General features: G+C 47.0%; 1 protein-coding gene across 2 annotated transcripts in view; it reads left to right on the top strand.

Moving 5' to 3' along the window:
- Nucleotides 1–19642, top strand: part of SH3PXD2B (SH3 and PX domains 2B) — a 112843-nt gene that overhangs the window by 35751 nt on the left and 57450 nt on the right. For both annotated transcript variants that reach the window (XM_082623859.1, XM_082623858.1), the window contains exons 3-4: nt 8445–8520; nt 15587–15663. In XM_082623859.1, the coding sequence (XP_082479985.1) occupies nt 8445–8520; nt 15587–15663 (153 nt within the window). The remainder of the gene's footprint in view (nt 1–8444; nt 8521–15586; nt 15664–19642) is intronic.

The following is a 19642-nucleotide window of genomic DNA, read 5'->3' as shown; positions in this document are numbered from 1 at the left end:
GTCAGGGCCAGCCCAGGAACTGGAGTAGAATCAGCATCACATCCATGCTGACTAATAGAGGAGTAGGAGATTCCCCAGAGGAAATCAGAGACGTGCTGCCAAAGAAGGGAAAATAACCTGTAGATGACAAAAAAGTCAATGTCCCCTCTGGTGGGGGCAGGACACTCAGGCAGAGGAAGCAGTCTGCAGAGAGGCCGCTGGGGTAGAAGGAAGGAGCATGACTCAGGCTCCTTCATGGGAAGAGAAACTCACAGGCACCAGCAAGAAGGTCCCCTTTCTGACAGATCACCTTCTGATACGATTTCCCAACTCCCTTGTCTTAGGAAAACTGGACTCTGATAGTCTGGCCCACCCCTACTGGTTAACATCTGGCAACGTGTCTCACTCACGTGAGGGCACAGGCGGTAGAGCCCTGGGCTTGGAGTGGGAAGACCTGGCGTCAGGTCCCAGCCCTCTGTCTCACTGGCTGTGTGGCCTTGGGCAGGGCCCTCAGGCTCTCTGAACCTCCCTTTCCGCCCTCATCTGGGCACACTCTGGAGAGTCCATCAGAGTGTAACAGAGGGAGCTGGCCTCCGAACAGGGCACTGGGCGGGGACAGGAATGCCTGGAGAGCTGAGGGCAGCGCCTAGCGGAAATGTGGTTGGTTGAGTGATGTCATAACAATATCGGCGACTGTTTACTAAAATGCACTAGATGTCCATTTATACGCCATCTCATTTAGTCCTCAGTTAGAAGCCTGAAGTCAGTGTTGTGTCCACGTCACAGAAGGGGGAAAGGGAAGCTCAGAGCGGCAGAGTCACGTGCCTAAAAAGGAGCATGGCTGGACTCGGGCCCAGGCGTGGGTGAGTCTGAAGCCTGTGCTCCTGCCTCCTGAAGGTCCAGGATTGCCTTCGAATCTGTCTACTCTTAGAGTTCTGTCCTCTGAAGACAGCTGCCCTCTGAAGGCCCATTCGGCACCTCCCTGTGAGATGCAGGCATAGTCTATCCTGCAGAGGACTGCTCTGAGCAGAACACGAGCCCTGCACAGACACGCCTCGGATGTGTGACGGGTCCATGTGACCTTTGCCCTCTGAGTGTTCCCACTAGTTCATTGCATCCCCCAGGCCAAGGGTCATGGTCATCCCTGGAGCCAGGGCTTCCCTCACAGAGGGCACAGTGAAATGTTTGCAAGTGTTCAAAGAGTGTCCCCTGTGCCAGCCAGGGAACTCAGGCAGGGCTTGCTTCCTGGAGGAGGTGACGTCTGAGCAGGGTCTTGATAATGAGTAAGGAGTTGCCCCACTGACAGGATGGGGGAGGGCATCCCACACAGAGGAAACCATGTGTGCAAAGGTGCAGAAGTGTGAGAGAGCAGGACTGTGAGCTGGGCATCTTGCAGAATTCCGACAGCGGGGGTGGGGCGAGGGGGATGCACAGAGCCAGCTGGGTCACCCTGCCCGGCAGGGAGTTCTTGAGAGAAGCAGCAATGACATGTGTCCTGTAAGCAGGAACACTCCATGCTTAGGGGGCTGCTTCCAGGCACGGGGGCTTTCCGGGGGATCCGTTTCCCAAATGCAGCACATCATAGAGCTGAAGGCAAGCCGGAGGCGGCATCTTGATCTGTGCCTTTGTTTTTCCCCAGAGAAGGGAACCGCGGAGACAGGAGAGGCTGTCCCAGGTCACACAGCAAACATCATTTGTTTCCAGTTTCTGTTGAGATAGAACTGGCCTGTCCCCCTTCTGAGAGTTTCGTAGCCCCAGGTGCACTTAATGAGCTTTGGGGACTGTCTGCCCAGAAGCCCCCAGGCTCCACCGCAGAAGCCAAGGGGAAGGGAGTGTTTTCTCCTGTCTTTTCTGGGAGCAGGTGTAGGAGGGCTGAAGTTCTCACTCCCTAGGCGGGCCTTGCCCAGCTGGGAAGACATCCCAGCGAGCTCCTAGTCAACACCTGGCCTAGGATTACACCAACCATCTATACCCAAATACTGCCTTTGCTGGACCCTAAGACACACTCTTTTCCCCAGACATTGTCTTCTGAAATTGGGGTGTGCCTCCCGCATGTTTTATATGCTTAATGGAATATTTGTTCCCTTCCATCTGAAAAGCCGTTGCCATATTGATGGTATAGAGCTGAGAAAATATGGTAGCTGCCTTTTTTCCCACACAGCACAGTCATCCCTTGGTATCCCTGGGGGAATTGGTTCTAGCACCACCCCCTTCACGCCCCCCACCCAACAGGTCCCAAAATCTGACGATGCTCAAGTCCCTCATGTTAAATGGCATAGTATTTGCTTATATCATCCTCCTGTATACTTTAAATCATCTCTAGATTACTTATAATACCTAATACGATGTAAGTGCTATGTAAATACAAGGTAAATGCTATGTAAATGCTATGTAAATAGTTGCCAGCCATGGCAGAATCAAGTTTTGCTTTTTTGGAACTTTCTGGAAGTTCCTCCCCCCCGAATATTTTTGATCTGCCATTGGTTGAATCTGCAGATATGGAACCCAAGGATATGGAGGGGCCAACTGCAATTCTTTATTTGGAAAACAGAAAGAGGCAAGGTGTGTTGGTCAGTTGCGTCTAAGGCCCAATGCAGGTCCTGTTGCCGCCACCTGGAACATCATTTCTCCTCTCCTAGACAATGGCTGACCAAACCAGTTAACCACTTTTTCATTCATTTGTTCATCCATTGATTCATTCATTCTTTGCATAAATATATCCCAAGTGCCTACCACGTACCAGTGAGGCGGGCAGGGCAGGCCACAGGGCAGCCCAGTAAGGGGGTCGGGCTGAGAACATGCTGCCCTGACTGAGAGGGACGGCGAGGAGGAAAGAAGTGGACGGACAAGGAGGGGCGGCAGGCTCCAAGGGGCGTGTCCAGGGGTGTGCCGACATTTAGACAGAGCAGCTCATCCAGGGGACAGAGTCCCCAGAGACAGTCAGCCACGTGCTGTAGAGCAGGCCCAGGTATGTTGTCGGGTCCTGCTCCGAGAACCACACGACTCCCCTCGAGCCTGCAGCTGCCCACGATGGTCACCCCGGCCCTTCTGCACTGCCTGCTCTTGCTCTTCTGGGACGCGAGGCCTTTGTCATAGTGAGGGAGTGAATCCCTCCCAAGTCCAGTCTGCCGCTAACACAAACCACGTGTGGACCTCCACGCCAGCCTCCACGGTATTTTCCTTGGACAGCCTGTCTCCTCTCCCTCCACCACAAGCTGTGTCTTAAAAACTGCTGATGGAGGGTTCTCTCGTTCCCCTTGTGATGTGGCAGCTTGACGTGGCTCCCCCTCCCTTCCTGCCCCCCAAGACTGACTCACTTGCCTCCTCAATTTTCAGTGCTCCGTACCCTCAGCCCAACTTCCTTTTATTATCTGGGGGGAGGGGTGTGGACTTTACAGTTTCCAAAGATACTGTCTGCAGTTGGACTTTGCCCGGCATGCCTCTGGTCCTGCTGCTGCAGACATCCCGGGTCTGGGGGTCCCTACAGAGGGTCTGGAATGCCACCCATGTCTGTTTCAAAGCCTGTGAGTGCCAAGTGTGACAGTTCCCTGGATAGAAGCAGCTTGTGGCCTGTGAACCCAGACACACTAAGACCAAAAACAAAATAGCTCGCAGGCCTCTGATCACCTGTCCTTGCGAATAGCAGTCATACAGATTGCAGTTACCATTGACGGGATGATAAAATGAAATAAAGCTAGATATGGCTAAGAGAGGAGAATGAGTCCAGCCCTGTGCCACTAGTCACGTGAGGCTATTTAAATGTAAATTTAGGTTAATTAAAATTAAATAAAATTAAAACTTCAGCTCCTCGGTCGCAGGAGCAACATTTCAAGTGCTCAGTAGCCATCCAAGGGCTGGTGGCTGCCATAAGGGACAGCACAGATATAGAACATCTCCATCATCGTAGAAAGTTCTATTGGAAAGCCCAGCTCTGGCCACTGAGGAGACCTGGGTAGTCGGAGGAATTTTACCAACCTTAAAACACAGCCTCATTGTGGAATATTATTCAGCCTTAAAAAGGAAGGAAATTCCAGCACATATTATGAAACGGGTGAACCTTGAAGACATTATTCTAAGTGAAATAAGCCATACACGAAGGACAAATACTTATATGCAGTGCCAAGAATAGTCAGATTTATAGAGATAGAAAGTAGGATGGTGGTTGCCAAGGGCTGGAGGAGAGGAATGGGGAGTTAGTGTTTAATGGATATAGAGTTTCAGTGTGGGATGATGTAGAGGTTCTGGAGATGGAGGGTGGTGGTGGTTGCACAACTATGTACTTAATGCCGCTAAATTATACACTTAAAATGGTTGAAATGATCGATTTTATGTTATGTATACTCAACACAAAAACACACACACAGTCTCATTAAATACTGAAAATTTTCCCCCAATAATTCTCAGAATAACATGCATTGTGGGCAGAGTGCAAGGAGAGGGCATTTCTTGTTAAGCACCCAGTGCATCCCCACATACAGTTCACATACAACATTCATTTACACAACCACCCTGCCCGGCAGGCTGTGTCTGTCATTCTGCAAGTGGTGAATCAGACTCATCAGGCGAGGTCTCTCGCCAAGGACACACAGCTGGCCTGAGGAATCATTAGGATTAAACCCCAGGGCTGTCTGGTCCCCAGGGGTGATGTCTGTGGTTAGAGTTTGCAACGTTAAACCCACGTCTGCTGCCTCCAATTAATAACACTTGGGGGACACTTCAGCTCTTTGAGCTCCGCTTATTTGGATAGAAGCAAGTGAGGACACAGGATGAGAGAGTAACTCTAAGACAGAGCTGTGAAGACCACAGGGAAATACAGTACTGGGCAGGGCTTCTTTAGCCGGTGTGTGCACATTCAGATAGGGGCTCAGCAGGAACCTGGGAGAGCCCATATAAGCGGGGTACAGTGGACAGATTACTGGGGTATACCTTTAAAAAAAAACTAGTTCCCCTGAATGGTGTTCCAACATTGTCTTCACAAATAAAACTGAGAAGGAAAAAAAAAAGATAGTGTTAGGCCAAACCTATAAATCTCTAAAAAGATGCTGCAGCTAAGATTGATTATCACCCTGCTTTTAAAAAAGAAGCATGCTGTTTGCCTGTGCATGGAATAGGAAACTTAGCTGGTCTCAGGCTGATTTTTCATGTTCATGTGACACTCCGAAGCTGCCTAAGAGAGTGATCTTAGGGGAAAAGAATGGGATTTAGATTAAGATACTTGAACTGGCTGGACCACCACTTAGCTGTGTGACCTCAAGCAGTTCATTGTGTCCTGCTCCCCAGTTTCGCCATCTGTGACATGGGAGTTGTTCATTGCTTTCACAGGATTATTATGAAGGACAGATAAAATCATATGTCTGAAAAGGATTAACTGTAAACAGTCAAACCAGTTAGTAGTGGTTACTAATTATTCTTTAATATTAGTAATGTGAATATTATTAATCGGAGGTACTCAGCAAACATGTGAAGCTGCCCCCACCCCCAGATTTCACTCAGGTGCATTCATTAGTCTAGCCAATTTTTATTGAGTGCCTACTATGTACCAGCATTGAAAAGCTCCTGGATTCAAAAAGGAAGCCTCCCTTTCCAGCAAGGCCCACTGTGACCTCACCAGCTGCTAAATGATGGTGAACCAAGCATTTCCCCATCACCGCACAGCACAGAATAGGGGCCAATTGGAAATCACAAATAAAACCACAGCCTCATGGGCAGCCCTTTAGGGTTGCCAGCCAAGCTGAGTCTGACCCTCCTACGCAGGGGTGTCACATAAAACAGTGCTAAGGAGGCAGGGAGCTCCAGCCTGGATAAATGGCCCTGTTTCCTGAGCGCTGGGGAGCAATCCTTTTTTTTTTTTTTTTTTTTTTTTTGCGGTACACGGGCCTCTCACTGTCGTGGCCTCTCCCGTTGCGGAGCACAGGCTCTGTACACGCAGGCTCAGTGGCCATGGCTCACGGGCCCAGCCGCTCCGCGGCATGTGGGATCTTCCTGGACCGGGGCACGAACCCGTGTCCCCTGCATCGGCAGGCGGACTCTCAACCACTGCGCCACCAGGGAAGACCAGCAATCCTTTTTAATTGCCTTGGTAGCATCTCAGAGGCGGGTGATGCAATGGCAGAGAAGCCGTGGGCTTCTGTCTCTGGCCCTGCCCCTTGCTGGCTGCAGGCCCATGGCAGATTTCTTCACTCCTCTGGACTTCAGTTCCCTGGATAATAATGTCCACCTTGAATGGGGTATTCTGCAGATTTTGTGAGAGGATATGTCTAAAGAATCTAACCCGTGCTTGGCATGTAAACTTATTTTTCTTCTTTCCCACTTCAGGTCTCTCCTCCCTCCCCCTACACTATAGCTGTGCTTACTTCTCCAAGCTATTCGAAGCTGCTTTTATGCTGCTATCAGAGGGATACATCTTTTTTTTTTAATTGAAGTATAGCTGATTTACAATGTTATGTTAGTTTTAGATGTATAACATAGTGATTCAGTATTTTTGTAGGTTATACTCCACTATAGCTTATTACAAGGTAATGGATATAATTCCCTGTGCTGTACAATATATCCTTGTTACTTATCTATTTTATACATAGTAGTTACTGTCTGTTAATCCTATACCCCTAATTTGTCACTCCTCCCTTCCCTTTCGCCTTTGGTAGCTACAAGTTTGTTTTCTATGTCTGTGAGTCTGTTTCTGTTTTGTGTAAACATTCATTTGTATTATTTTTTAGATTCCACATATAAGTGATACCATATAGTATTTGTCTTTCTATGACTTACTTCACTAAGCATAATAATCTCTAGGTGCATCCATGTTGCTGCAGATGGCAGAATTTCATTCTTTATGGCTGAGTAATATTCCATTGTATGTATGTATGTGTGTGTGTATACATATATGTGTATACACACACACACACCACATCTTTTTTTTTTTTCCTCTCATGAATTTGTTTTTCTTTTTATTGCTTCTTAATCCAGGTGTCTATTGATGGGCATTTGGATTGCTTCCATGTCTTTGCTATTGTAAATAGTGCTGCTGTGAACGTTGGGGCACATGTATCTTCTTCAATATATATCCAGGAGTGGGATTGCTGGATCATATGGTAGTTCTATTTTTAGATTCTTGAGGAACCTCCATACATGGTGGCTGCATCAATTTACATTCCCACCAACAGTGCACAAGGGTTCCCTTTTCTCCACATCCAGAGGGACACATCTTGAGTGCCAGGGTGACTTTCTCCTTGAGGTAAAATGATGGGCAGGCCTCTCACATTCAGCCATCACTCCAGGAGGCTCAGGACTCCCTTTTCTTCTGCTTGAATCCTGGGCCCATATACTAATCAGGATGGGTTACGATATGCTGCTATGACAACTAGCCTCACTGTACACCGGGTTTATTTCTCACTAGGGCTACATGTCCATCAGAGATCGTTGGGGGCTCTGGACCGTTACTGGCAGAGAAGCCACACTCTGGAGCATGGCCATCACATGGCAGATGGAAATGAAGAGTGGTGAATCAAGCACCACTCCTAACTCTTCCATCCCAAAGTGAGCCATGTCTCTCCTGCTCACATTTAATTGGCCACGTCCCACTTCAAGGGGGTGGGGACATACAAATCTACCAAGCGCTCAGAAGAAGAGCCAGAAATCTGGTGACAGCATTAATGACCACACAGCCCAGCTTTAATCTGTAAAGCCATGTTGGCAGTTGGTATCATTACGGCCAACTAAGGATGAGGCCCGAGGTATGTCACTTCCCCCGACCGCAAGTAGCAGATCCTGGTGACTTTGTATATCCAGTCAGCTACTTCACATTTTTTCCTTAAAATGTCAGAGAGGCATTTATTGTCATCAGAAAACATGAAAGATTTTCGTTTTGGGGCCCCATCCCTGTGCTTCCTCTAGCCCCACAGCAAGCCTGCACCTACCTCTCTAGATGCTTCCTACACCACCCTGCAATGACCATTTTACTTTTCAGTCTCTCTCTAGACACTGAATCTTTTCATCGCTGCACCCCATGTGCCTGACACAGAGCCAGGCATGGAGCTGAGCCAGCCTGGGGAATTCTTAGTGGGGCGGGGGAGTGTCATGATCTCGCAGGTATAGAACTAACCAGGTTAATTGAGTCTCCGTAGTTTGTTCCTGAACACAGCCTGGCAGTTCTTAGGAAACAGGATAACCTGCCGTCTGTGGAATTCTAGGGGCTCTGGGGGTGTTGTTCACGCTTCAGGTCCTGTGGCTGGAGTGCCTGGGGAAACTGAGAATGGACTCTCCCGGCTCTGAGCCTTCACTAGTCTGGCAGCTGTGGACCTAGAGAATTGTTTGCATGGATATCCTAGGTCCAGTTGACACTGCCTTCCCCACTAGTTTGGAAAGCTGAACAAAGTGAGCTTGTATATATCGAATCACACAGTTCACATAATTCCTTTAAAACGTCAGAGATGCATTTATCATATTTTTTTGTTATTCTCCCCATTTAGATGCAGATGTTGGACAAATTTCCCATGGAAGGAGGACAGAAGGACCCCAAACAGCGGATCATTCCCTTTCTTCCGGGTAAGTGAGACACATGCTCTCAGATGGGGCCTCTGGGCTCCCAACACAGCTCTCAGATCTCTCCCCTCCTCCTCCCTGAGGCATTGTCCCAGTGACCAGACCTTAGTCATTTGTTGAAATCAGTGCCTAAGAATATGGGCTTTGGAGTTAGATGCTATGCTGTTTACCAGCTGCTTGACCTTAGGCAAGACACTTCACTTCTGGGATCCTTGGTTTCTCCCATCTCTAAAATGAGAATAATTCAAGGTCATACAGTTTGTGTAGTGAGTGGCATCTATTATAATGGCTACTGTATTTGTTTTCTTTCTTTCTTTTTTATAAATTGGGGTATAGTTGTTTTAGTTTCTACCGTACAACAAAGTGGAGTTCCCTGTGCTATACAGCAGGTTATTAGTTATCTATTTTATGCATGTCAGTGTATATATGTCAATCCCAATCTCCCAATTCATCCCAGCCACCCCCCACCCCCTGTATTTGTTTTCTGTTGTGCATAACAAATTACCACCCATTTAGCAGCTTAAAACGATACCCATTTATTATTTCACAGCTCTGTTGGTTGGAAGTCCAGACAGGCTCAGCTGGGTTCTCTGTTTAGGGTCTTAAAAGACCGAAGTCAAGATCTTGGCTGGACTGGGCACTTACCTGGAGGTTCTGGGGAAGAGTCTACTTCCAACCTCATTCAGGCTGTTGACAGAATTCAGTTCCTTGCAGCTGTAGAACAGAGATACCTGTTTCCTTCCTGGCTGTCTGTTGGGGACCCCCCTCAGCTTCCAGAAGCTACCTGTATTCCTCATCCATCTTCAAGCTGGCAACAGGGCACTGAATCTCTCTCCTGTGCTTGGAATCTCTGACTTCCCCTCCTGCCACCAGCTGGAGAAAGCTGTCTGCTTTTAAAGGCTCCTGTGATTACCTTGTACCCCCTTGGCTAATCCAGGATAATCTCCCTCTCTTGAAATGAATGGAGGCATATCATATAACATGATCCCAGGAGTGAGATTCCATTGTATTCACAGGCTCTGAGATTAAGGTGGGACATCTTTGGGGAGCCATTTAAGAAATTCTGCCTGCCTGCATACCCGCCTGAGTGGGCCAAGCACCTTCTGAGTGTCAGGCACTGTGGAGGAGTTAATGCAACCATGGCTGGTCCCTGCTCTCAAGACATTCAGTTTCCCTTTCCCCCTGAAAAAAATTCTTACCAAAGGGATAACATCAAGGCTTCAACTCAAAAAACTGGTTACCCAAACCAATGTTATAGCTTCAAGTAATAATAGCTACCATTCATCAGATCTCTACTGTGGGCCAGGAGCTGGGCTAAGTGCTTTACATTCATTAGCTTGTTTAATCCTTAGAACAATCCTGTAGGGCAGCCATTACTATGCCCATTTCACAGATGAGGAAATTGAGGCTCCGAGAAATTATAATCACTTGCATAAATGGCAGAGCTGGGATTCAGTCACAGGTATGGCAGGCTCAGAATTCATGCCCAAAGTCAGACAGCCCAGATTCAAATCCCAGTGCCCCTAATCATCTACTTTGTTCCCTTGGGTAAATTACTTAAGTGCATGGAGTTTCATTTCTACATTTGCACACTGGAAATCATAATGGTACTTAAATGATAGAGTTGTTAGGAGGATTAGGTAAGTGCCTGGTATGTAACTAGCAGCAATTCAGCACTTAGTAGTATATTTATGTACAGGTAATCGGCAAATTGACAGTCACCCTAAATCACAAATATGTAGAGCTGGCCAGCCCTTTAAATCTTTTTCGTAATGCAGACGAGGGGGCAGGCACTGAGATGGATCACCCAGGAGCCCATTCTCCCCTCCCCCACTCCAGGATCAGCACATCAGTGTGTTCTTCTGGATATTGTCATCATTGAGTGAGTTTAGAGACGGGGTAGATGTATTTGCCAGGCCCCCATTTACTGGGAGATCATTTGCCTAAAAAAACCTAATGTTTTTAGTTCTTCCATGGGGAGAGAACACTGGAATTTTTTTCCTTATTGGAGGAAAGCCGGTATGCCAGCTGCAGTAGCCACATCTCAGCACCCAAAGCATGTGCTTTGGAGTTCAACAGGCCCAGTCCTGTGACCTCAAGCATATGACATCTCCCCCGCACCTTTGAGCCTCAGTTTCTCATGTGTAAAATGGGACAGTGACCCCTGCTTCACAAGCTTCTCTCCCTGGCACATAGAAGGTTCTCAGTAAAGGCAGAAACAGGGTCCTGGGACATTCCTTTGGAATTTTGGGGCCTTTCATATCTTGGAGTCCTACTTAAATGATCAATCTGGATATTTAAGTTGAAATGGGCTCTAAATGTATATTTTTCTTCAAGGAAAAAAAGGAAAGCAGTGAGTTATAACTCTTTGCTGGTGAAAGGCAAAACCAGCTCTGGAAAAACTTCCCAGGACAGGGAAGAACTGGAGCCCACCCCCTCCCCAGCCCCTGAAAGCTTTCGTGGTTACGTAATCCTTTTCCACCCACGAATTCATGAAAATGCTGTTCTCAGGGACTTGGCTCTGTTGTCCCTGCTCAGGACACCCACTTGTAGCTTGGAGAGGCCCTGTTGGGCCCTAAGACCCCTGGAGCATCCCTTCCCAGCCCACCTCTTAGCTTTTCCTTGAGGCCGAGGCCAAGGGCAGGGACGGGTGGGAGAAACGTCCCCTCTCCTAGGGGTCAGTTTTCTGCCAAGACTGCCACGTCAGCAGAACAAAAGCGAGTTTCATGTTAGCACAAAGGCGGGGGGTGGGGTGGGGAGAGCAGCCCTGTGCAATTTTCCATCCCAGCAAGAGCTGGGGAAGCCAACTTGGCAGAGGATGCGGCTTGAAAAATAAGAATTACAGTTTGGCCTTCCTCCACTATGGAAAACAAAAGCCTGCTCGTTCCCACCAAAGCCTGTTCTCTCCTCTGAGCACCCTTCCCATTCCAGGAAGGCTGGCCTGAGGGGAGGGCTGGGTGCAGGCTCATGTGTAGCCCTCCTTCTCCATGACTCACACAGAAGCTTCACAGCAGGCGCACATCCTCATTTCACCTGGAGGCACCAGCCAGGGGGACGCTGGCCACTCTGCTCCGCCCCACAGCCCAGGGCCTGAGTGGTAACTCCACTCCGCTGTGGATAAATGATGAATTAGCCTGTCAGAGGCAGGTCTTAAGAAGCCAAGTTGGGGGTTGAGGATAGGAGAGGTGCTCTTCCTTGTAGAATATAAGGCAGTATCATGTAAGCTATTTTTTAAACAAAGTAATTACCCTTTTTCAAGCACCTAGGGAGGGCCAAGCCCTGTACTGGTGTATCACGGAGAGGACTACGAAGAGATAGGGGCTGCTCTTCCATTTTACAGATGAGGAGACTGAGGCTCTGACGGGTAAATGCATTTCCCAAGGCAGCACAGGAAGGAGTAGACCCCCCTGGGATTGGCTTGGGGCCTCGCTGACCCTGTGGAGCCTGCGGCCTCCCCTGCACGTGCTACTCCTGCGAGGGGACTTCCTGTCCCCACTGCTGGCAGGGCACCTGACATGTGCCCAGAGACTCACTGAGGCCACACAGGAAGAGGAGTGACATTATTGTGCCACACCCCCAGGAGACGCCTGAGTTGAAGGCGCCTGAGTTCTTTTTTTTTTTTTTAACATCTTTATTGGAGTATAATTGCTTTACAATGGTGTGTTAGTTTCTGCTTTATAACAAAGTGAATCGGTTATACATATACATATGTTCCCATATCCCTTCCGTCTTGCGTCTCCCTCCCTCCCACCCTCCCTATCCCACCCCTCTAGGTGGTCACAAACCACTGAGCTGATCTCCCTGTGCTATGCGGCTGCTTCCCACTAGCTATCTACCTTACGTTTGGTAGTGTATATATGTCCACGCCACTCGCACTTTGTCACAGCTTACCCTTCCCCCTCCCCATATCCTCAAGTCCATTCTCTAGTAGGTCTGTGTCTTTATTCCCACGCCTGAGTTCTTGGTCCTTTCCCAGCCCCTGCAGGCCGGGCCTCGTGCGAATTCTCTTGGGCCGTGGTGGCTCTGAGGTGGGCCTGTGCCAGGCCGGTGCTAGCGCCATGCCCATTGTAAATTTTTCGAGTCAGGTCACAGCCTTCTCAGTAAGAGGCCTGTACACCCCTCTCTCCACCCTTCCTCTAATTTTATAGAAGGGGAAATTATACCAAACTGGGACCAAAATGGTTTTGGTAGGCACCAAAATGGTTTTGGTAGGCACCCCTTCTCCCATTTTGAGAAATAGATTAGAGGGCAGGAAGCGTTTGCTATGTAGGATTTCTCTTCACAGGCACACACCTCTTATTTTTCCTGAAGGTTCAGGATTCTCCTAGGAATTCTGATCTTCAAGTGGTCCCACCCATGAGGGTGGTAATTATTACTCCCACCCAGGGAAGGACTGCCCCACCCAGGATGTCAGCAGGGGCCCTCCCTGTTGGAAAGCAGTAGTGCCAGGAAGGCAGGCCCCCAGTGCCTGCGCACAGAGGACTCACACAGAGCCTGCCCCTAGGGAGTGAATGAGGGAATATCATCGGTTCTGTGGAGGCCAGGTTGTAAACTCCTTCCCACTTTGCTGCATAATTTGCTTTTTTCGTTTTAAATGACATGAACATTTTCTGATTCCCAAAGCAATCAATGTTTATAGTAGGCACTTTGCAGAAAGTATGAAGAAGAACACAACAAGGCTTTGTCTTCTCCCCTCGGAGACAAGCACTATGAACCCTGTGATGCATTTTCTTCTAGATTTTTTTCTCTTCCAACAAGTGTGGTGTATCAGAAATTTGACTCACTCATCAGAATTCAACCCATCCCCATTATAAAGAAAAGAGATCCTTTTTATTAAGGAATATAAGGAATATGTATTTCATCTCCTTGTGGGTTCTTTTTTCATTAAATGGAAATGAACAAAAAAAGGATTACTGTTAGGTTGACCATATCTGCTTCATTTCCTGATTGTGCCTTTTCGCCCCAGACCACGTTGTCAGATTATTTTAAATGTGGTCTTAACCATGTGGTCTTTTGGGTACCAATCTCCCTGACCACCTTGCACTGCAAATCTTTTTTTTTTTTTCTTATTTTTGCGGTATGCGGGCCTCTCACCGTTGTGGCCTCTCCCGTTGCGGAGCACAGGCTCCAGACGCGCAGGCTCAGCGGCCATGGCTCACGGGCCCAGCCGCTCCGCGGCATGTGGGATCTTCCCGGACCGGGGCACGAACCCGTGTCCCCTGCATCGGCAGGCGGACTCCCAACCACTGCGCCACCAGGGAAGCCCTGCACTGCAAGTCTTTAAAAGTCAATAGGTTGTTTGCCATCATCCCTTTCGATTCTGTCCTATGATGAAAACTCTTTATGGGCCTTTCCTGCCATCTTGTCCCTGCTCACCCAAGGCTGACCCGTGGCGACAGCTGTCTCACCAGCACCATCTCAGACCAGTGGTTAACCTCTCCTCACCGTGCCAGCCTTGGAACCCAAATTCTTCTCCAGGACCTACCTCCTTGGACCAGAAGTAGGTGAAGTTCTTAGTAGGTCTCCATGCTCTGCAGTCTGGAGAGCTGTGGTCTCCCTGTGCCTTCCTTTTTGACCCCTAGAGACCTCCTGGTCGCCCCGCATGAGCGTGGCCGGGGGCTCGTCTCCATCCCCCACCTCTTTGTCACTCCTTGATGTCTTATTTCTGATTTTCCGGCCCCTGCCTCTGTGACAAATCCAGAATGGTGTGGCCGTGCTGTCTGGATCCTCAGTACATGAGCTTGGCCACCATCTCCCCATGAGAGGATCTCCTTTAAGACTCTCGGGAACCCGCTGATTTGCTTGAAACAAACCTCACCCATAATGTTTCAGCATCTTGGATATTTCCTGAGACCCTCAGTGGCATCATTTATATACTTGTCTTTGCCTGTGACCCATGTCCTCTGCCCATATGTCACACTAGAGGTTCTGGTACCACACCCCAGGGCTCAGATGTCACCCAGCAGGTAGTGAATGGACTGTTAGTATTCGGTGTGGTAGGAAGGCTTGGAGCCCTCTGTTACAAACACTTATTGGCGAAGGAATTGAAGGGATTTGTCGTCCTGGCAGGTGGAATCCACCTTCACGCATTGATCAAATGTGAGTGCCATGTGGCAGGGGCAAAAAGTTGACTAAAGCCTAGTCAATCCCTATTTGAGCGGAGCCCCATGACTAGTAGGAAGGAAGAAGACATGTAAATCGACAATGTGATGTGTACAATCAGAGACAGGAACTCTTTCTTTTTTTTTTTAACTTTATTGAAGTATAGTTGATTTACAATGTTGTGTTAATTTCTGCTGTACAGCAGAGTGATTCAGTGATACATATATATATTCTTTTTCATAGTCTTTTCCATTATGATTTATCACAGGATATCGAGTGTGGTTCCCTGTGCTATATAATAGGACCCTATTGTTTATCCATCCTATATATACTAGTTTGCCTCTGCTAATCCTAAACTTCCAATATTTCCCTCCCCCCGCCCTTGGCAACTGCAAGTCTGTTCTGAAAGAGACAGGAACTCTTAACCCATTTGAAGTGTGTAAGAGTTTCCCTGCAGGGGTAGTGGGTGAGGTTGGATGGGGAAGGTATTCCAGGCAGAGGGAAAGGCACAGAATTATGAGAGAGCATGGAGTATTGGGAAAACATCAGACTAGAGCAGAAGGTATACAGAGAAAGAGGAGGGAAGGAGACTGAGCTGTTGGGTGAGGGCATATCTGAGTGTTCGCTGAACTGCTCACCACCTCTGAGAATCTTATAGTTGGACCGGGGACCTCCGATCATCAGGTCTTCCTTCCTTGGTTTGATTCCAGCCTCCCTTATCTCACCAAAACTTATCCACTGAGCCCCACTCCCTCAAGCCCTTGCACTAGAGCTGTGAACAGGGCTTTGGAGGACCAAGCATGGGGTCATCCAGGCCCTGTGGATGTCCAGCAGCAGGTATGGATGGCAGCCAGGAATTTAGGTACCACTCAGGCCTACCAGAGGCAGCCACATCCTCATCCTCCCAGGTTGCTGAGAGCTTGTCAGTGCTCCCTTACAACGCTGTATGCACTCTCATCTTCTGCAGGCAAAATTCTCTTCCGACGGAGCCACATTCGGGACGTGGCCGTCAAACGCCTGATACCAATCGATGAATACTGTAAGGTAAGTCTGAGAAATGCCAACACTTCCCTGTGTCTCGTGTCTTCCCTGTGGGTAGTTTTGGGGTTTTTTTGTTTGTTTGTTTTGTTTTTCTCTTCCTTTTCTGACTACAGGATGCCCGTTGTGAAAGATCTGTACAGGTGAAAAAAATGTAAAGAAATTAGAAAAACCAATCACCCATGATCCTTCAACTCAGAGGCAAAAATTAGGAAGGTTTTTACGTATTTCCTTTCTCTCCTTTCTCTCTGCGTGCATTTCTTTATGGTGTTGAGATCATCCCCTATGTGTTATTTTTGTTGCTCTTTCTCTTTTCTCTCATATTAAAAGAATTTCCCCATGCTATTAAAAGAACCTCCTTGAACCTGCTTTTAATGGTTGCGTAGTATTCCATTGTGCGTGAATGTTCTAGAAGTTATTCAGCCAACCCCTGTTGGACAGTGCAGATGGCTTCCAATCCCTTAAATGTTCTCAACCACAGGGGCCTCCCTGCCTTTTGGTTATGTTTTGTTTGATTTGAGGCTGAGGTCAAGAAAGAAGCATATTTTTCTTTTGTTTGGCTTCCCTAATCTTTAGTATTTATTCCTCTAACTTAAAATCACTAGCAGTTTGATTGGAGAAGGGTAGGAATAGAAAAAATGCCTTAAAAATGGAGCAGTGAATGCTTTCTCCCCCTAAGATCAGGAGCAAAAGCAAAGTATATTTGCTCTCTCCACCTCTGATCTATATTTTACTGGAGATTCTAGCTGGTGTAAGCAGGCAAGAAAAAGGAATAAAAGGCATACAGATTAGAAAGGAAGAAGTAAGACTGCCTTGATTCACAGATGACATGATTCTACTGTAGAAAACCATAAGGAGTCCACAAAAAAACCTGCTAGAACTTATAAATGAACTTAGTGAGATTACAGGATTCAAGACAAATATTAAAAAATCAGGGACTTCCCTGGTGGCTCAGTGGTTAAAAATCCGCCTGCCAATGCAGGGGACACGGGTTTGAGCCCTGGTCCGGGAAGATCCCACATGCCGCGGAGCAACTAAGCCTGTGCGCCACAACTACTGAGCCTGCGCTCTAGAGCCCTCAAGCCACAACTACTGAAGCCCGCGTGCCTAGAGCCTGCGCTCTGCAACAAGAGAAGCCACTGCAATGAGAAGCCCATGCACCGCAACAAAGAGTAGCCCCCACTTGCTTCAACTAGAGAAAGCCCAGGTGCAGCAACGAAAACCCAATGCAGTCAAAAATAAATAAATAAATTTAATTAATTAATTAATTAATTTTAAAAAATCAATTGTATTTCTATCTACTAGTAGGGAACAACCCAAAAATGAAATTAAGAAAATAATTCCACTCACAATAGCATCAAAAAGAATAAAATAATTAGGAATAAATTTAATAAAAGAAGTACAAGGTTTATACACTGAAACTACAAAACATGGTTGAGGGATGTTAAAGAAACTCTAAATGAATGGAGAGACATTCCATACTCATGGATTAGGAGACTCAATAGTGTTAAATTGGAAATTCTCCCCCAGTTGATACAGAGTCAATGCAATCTCTGCCAAAATCTTAGTAGGCTTTTTTGTAGAAATGAACGACCTGATCCTAAAGTGTATGGGGAAGTGCAAAGGGCTCAGAATAGCCAAAACAATTTTGAAAAAGAAGAACAAAATTAGAGAACAAAATTGTACTACCCATTTTCCAAACTTCTTATGAAGCTACAGTAATCAGGACTGTGTACTGGTGTAGCACTTCCCTGGTGGTGCAGTGGTTAAGAATCCACCTGCCAGGGGCTTCCCTGGTGGCGCAGTGGTTGAGAATCTGCCTACTAATGCAGGGGACACGGGTTCAAGCCCTGGTCTGGGAGGATCCCACATGCCGCGGAGCAACTAGGCCCGTGAGCCACAACTACTGAGCCTGCGCGTCTGGAGCCTGTGCTCCGCAACAAGAGAGGCCGTGATAGTGAGAAGCCCGCGCACTGCAATAAAGAGTGGCCCCTGCTTGCCACAACTAGAGAAAGCCCTCACACAGAAACGAAGACCCAACACAGCAAAAATAAATAAACTAATTAATAAACTCCTACCCCCAACATCTTCTTTAAAAAAAAAAGAAAGAAATCCACCTGCCAATGCAGGGGACATGGGTTAGATCCCTGGTTGGGAAGATCCCACATGCCGTGAAGCAACTAAACGCATGTGCCACAACTACTGAGCCTGCGCTCTAGAGCCTGCAAGCCACAACTACTGAGCCCACGTGCCACAACTACTGAAGCCTGCGCACCTAGAGCCCATGCTCCGCGCAAGAGAAGCCACCGCAATGAGAAGCCCTGTGCACCGCAACAAAGAGTAGCCCCCCTCACTGCAACTAGAGAAAGCCCATGCACAGCATTGAAGACCCAACACAGCCAAAAATAAATAAGTAAATTATTTATTTATTTATTGGGGGGAGAAAGAAAAGACTGTGGTACTGGTATAAGGATAGGCAGATGGACCACTGGAAGAGAACTGAGAGTCTAGAAGTAAACTCTTCAGATTTATACTCAACTGATTTTCAACAAAGGTACCAAGAATTTCAATGGGAAAGGGTAGTCTTTTTAACAAATGATGGGATCGTGGGATATCCATATGCAAAAAAATAAAAAATTTTTAAAATTGGACTCTGACCTCACACCATGCATAAAAAATCAGCTCAACTCAAAATGGATCATAGGCCTAAATAGAAAAGCTAAAACTTCTAGAAGAAAACATAAAAGAATCTTCATGACCTTGGTTTAGGCAAAGAGTTCTTAGATATAACACCAAAAGAGAAAAATTGATATGTTCGACTTCATTAAGCTTACACATTTCTGTGCTTCAAAAGATATCATGAAGAAAATGAAAAGACATGCCACAAATTAGGAGAAAATATTTGTAAGTCATATATCTGAGAAAGGACTTGTGTTGAGACTATATAAACAACTCTTACAACTCAAAAATAAAAAGACAACCCAGTTTAAAAATAGACAAAAGAGGGCTTCCCTGGTGGCGCAGTGGTTGAGAGTCCGCCTGCCGATGCAGGGGACACAGGTTCGTGCCCCGGTCCAGGAAGATCCCACGTGCCGCGGAGCAGCTAGGCCCGTGAGCCATGGCCGCTGAGCCTGTGCGTACGGAGCCTGTGCTCCGCAACGGAGAGGCCACAGCAGTGAGAGGCCCGCGCACCACAAAAAAAATAAAAATAAATTTAAAAAAAATTTTTTACATAGACAAAAGATTGAATAGAAACTTCACCCATGAAGACATACAATGCTTAATAAGCACATAAAAAGTTGTTCAACATCATTAATCATCGGGGCAATGAAAAATAAAACCATGATGAGATGCCTACACAGCCTCCAGAATGGCTGTAATCAACAAGACACACAAGAGGTGAGGATGTGAGAGAAAGTGGAGCTCTTCATTCTGCTGGAGACCTATGATGGAAACCACTTTGGAAAACAATTTGGCAGTTTCTTCAAAAGTGAAATTTATCATACGATTACTCTCAGGTACATACTCACAAGAAGTGAAAACTGTCCACACAAAGAATTGGATGCAATTTTTCATAGCAGCATTAATTCGTAATAGCCCCAAATTGGAAGCAATCCATATGTCTGTCATCTGGAGAATAGATAAAGAAAATGTGGAATAGGCATACAACAGAATATTGTTCTACAAGTGAAATACTGATTAATGCAGCAAGATGAATGAACCTCAAAAACATGATGCTATGCGAAAAAAGCCAGATGCAAAAGACTATATATATTGTATGATTCCATTTACATGAAATGTGCAGAAAAGGCAAATTTAGAGAAAGCAGGTCAGTGGTTTCCTGGGCCTTGGGGCAGTGGAAATGGAGATTGACTGCAAATGAGGTCGGGGACATTTTTGAGGTGATGGGAAAGTTCTAAAACTAGAATGTGGTGATGGTTGCCCAACTCTATAATTTGAATTTGAATCATTGAATTGTGTACTT

Source organism: Mesoplodon mirus, assembly GCF_964341445.2.
Source record: "Mesoplodon mirus genome assembly, chromosome: 5".
Taxonomy (NCBI): domain Eukaryota; kingdom Metazoa; phylum Chordata; class Mammalia; order Artiodactyla; family Ziphiidae; genus Mesoplodon; species Mesoplodon mirus.
Note: the sequence above shows the minus strand (reverse complement) of the source record. Positions and strands in the feature narration are given on the sequence as shown.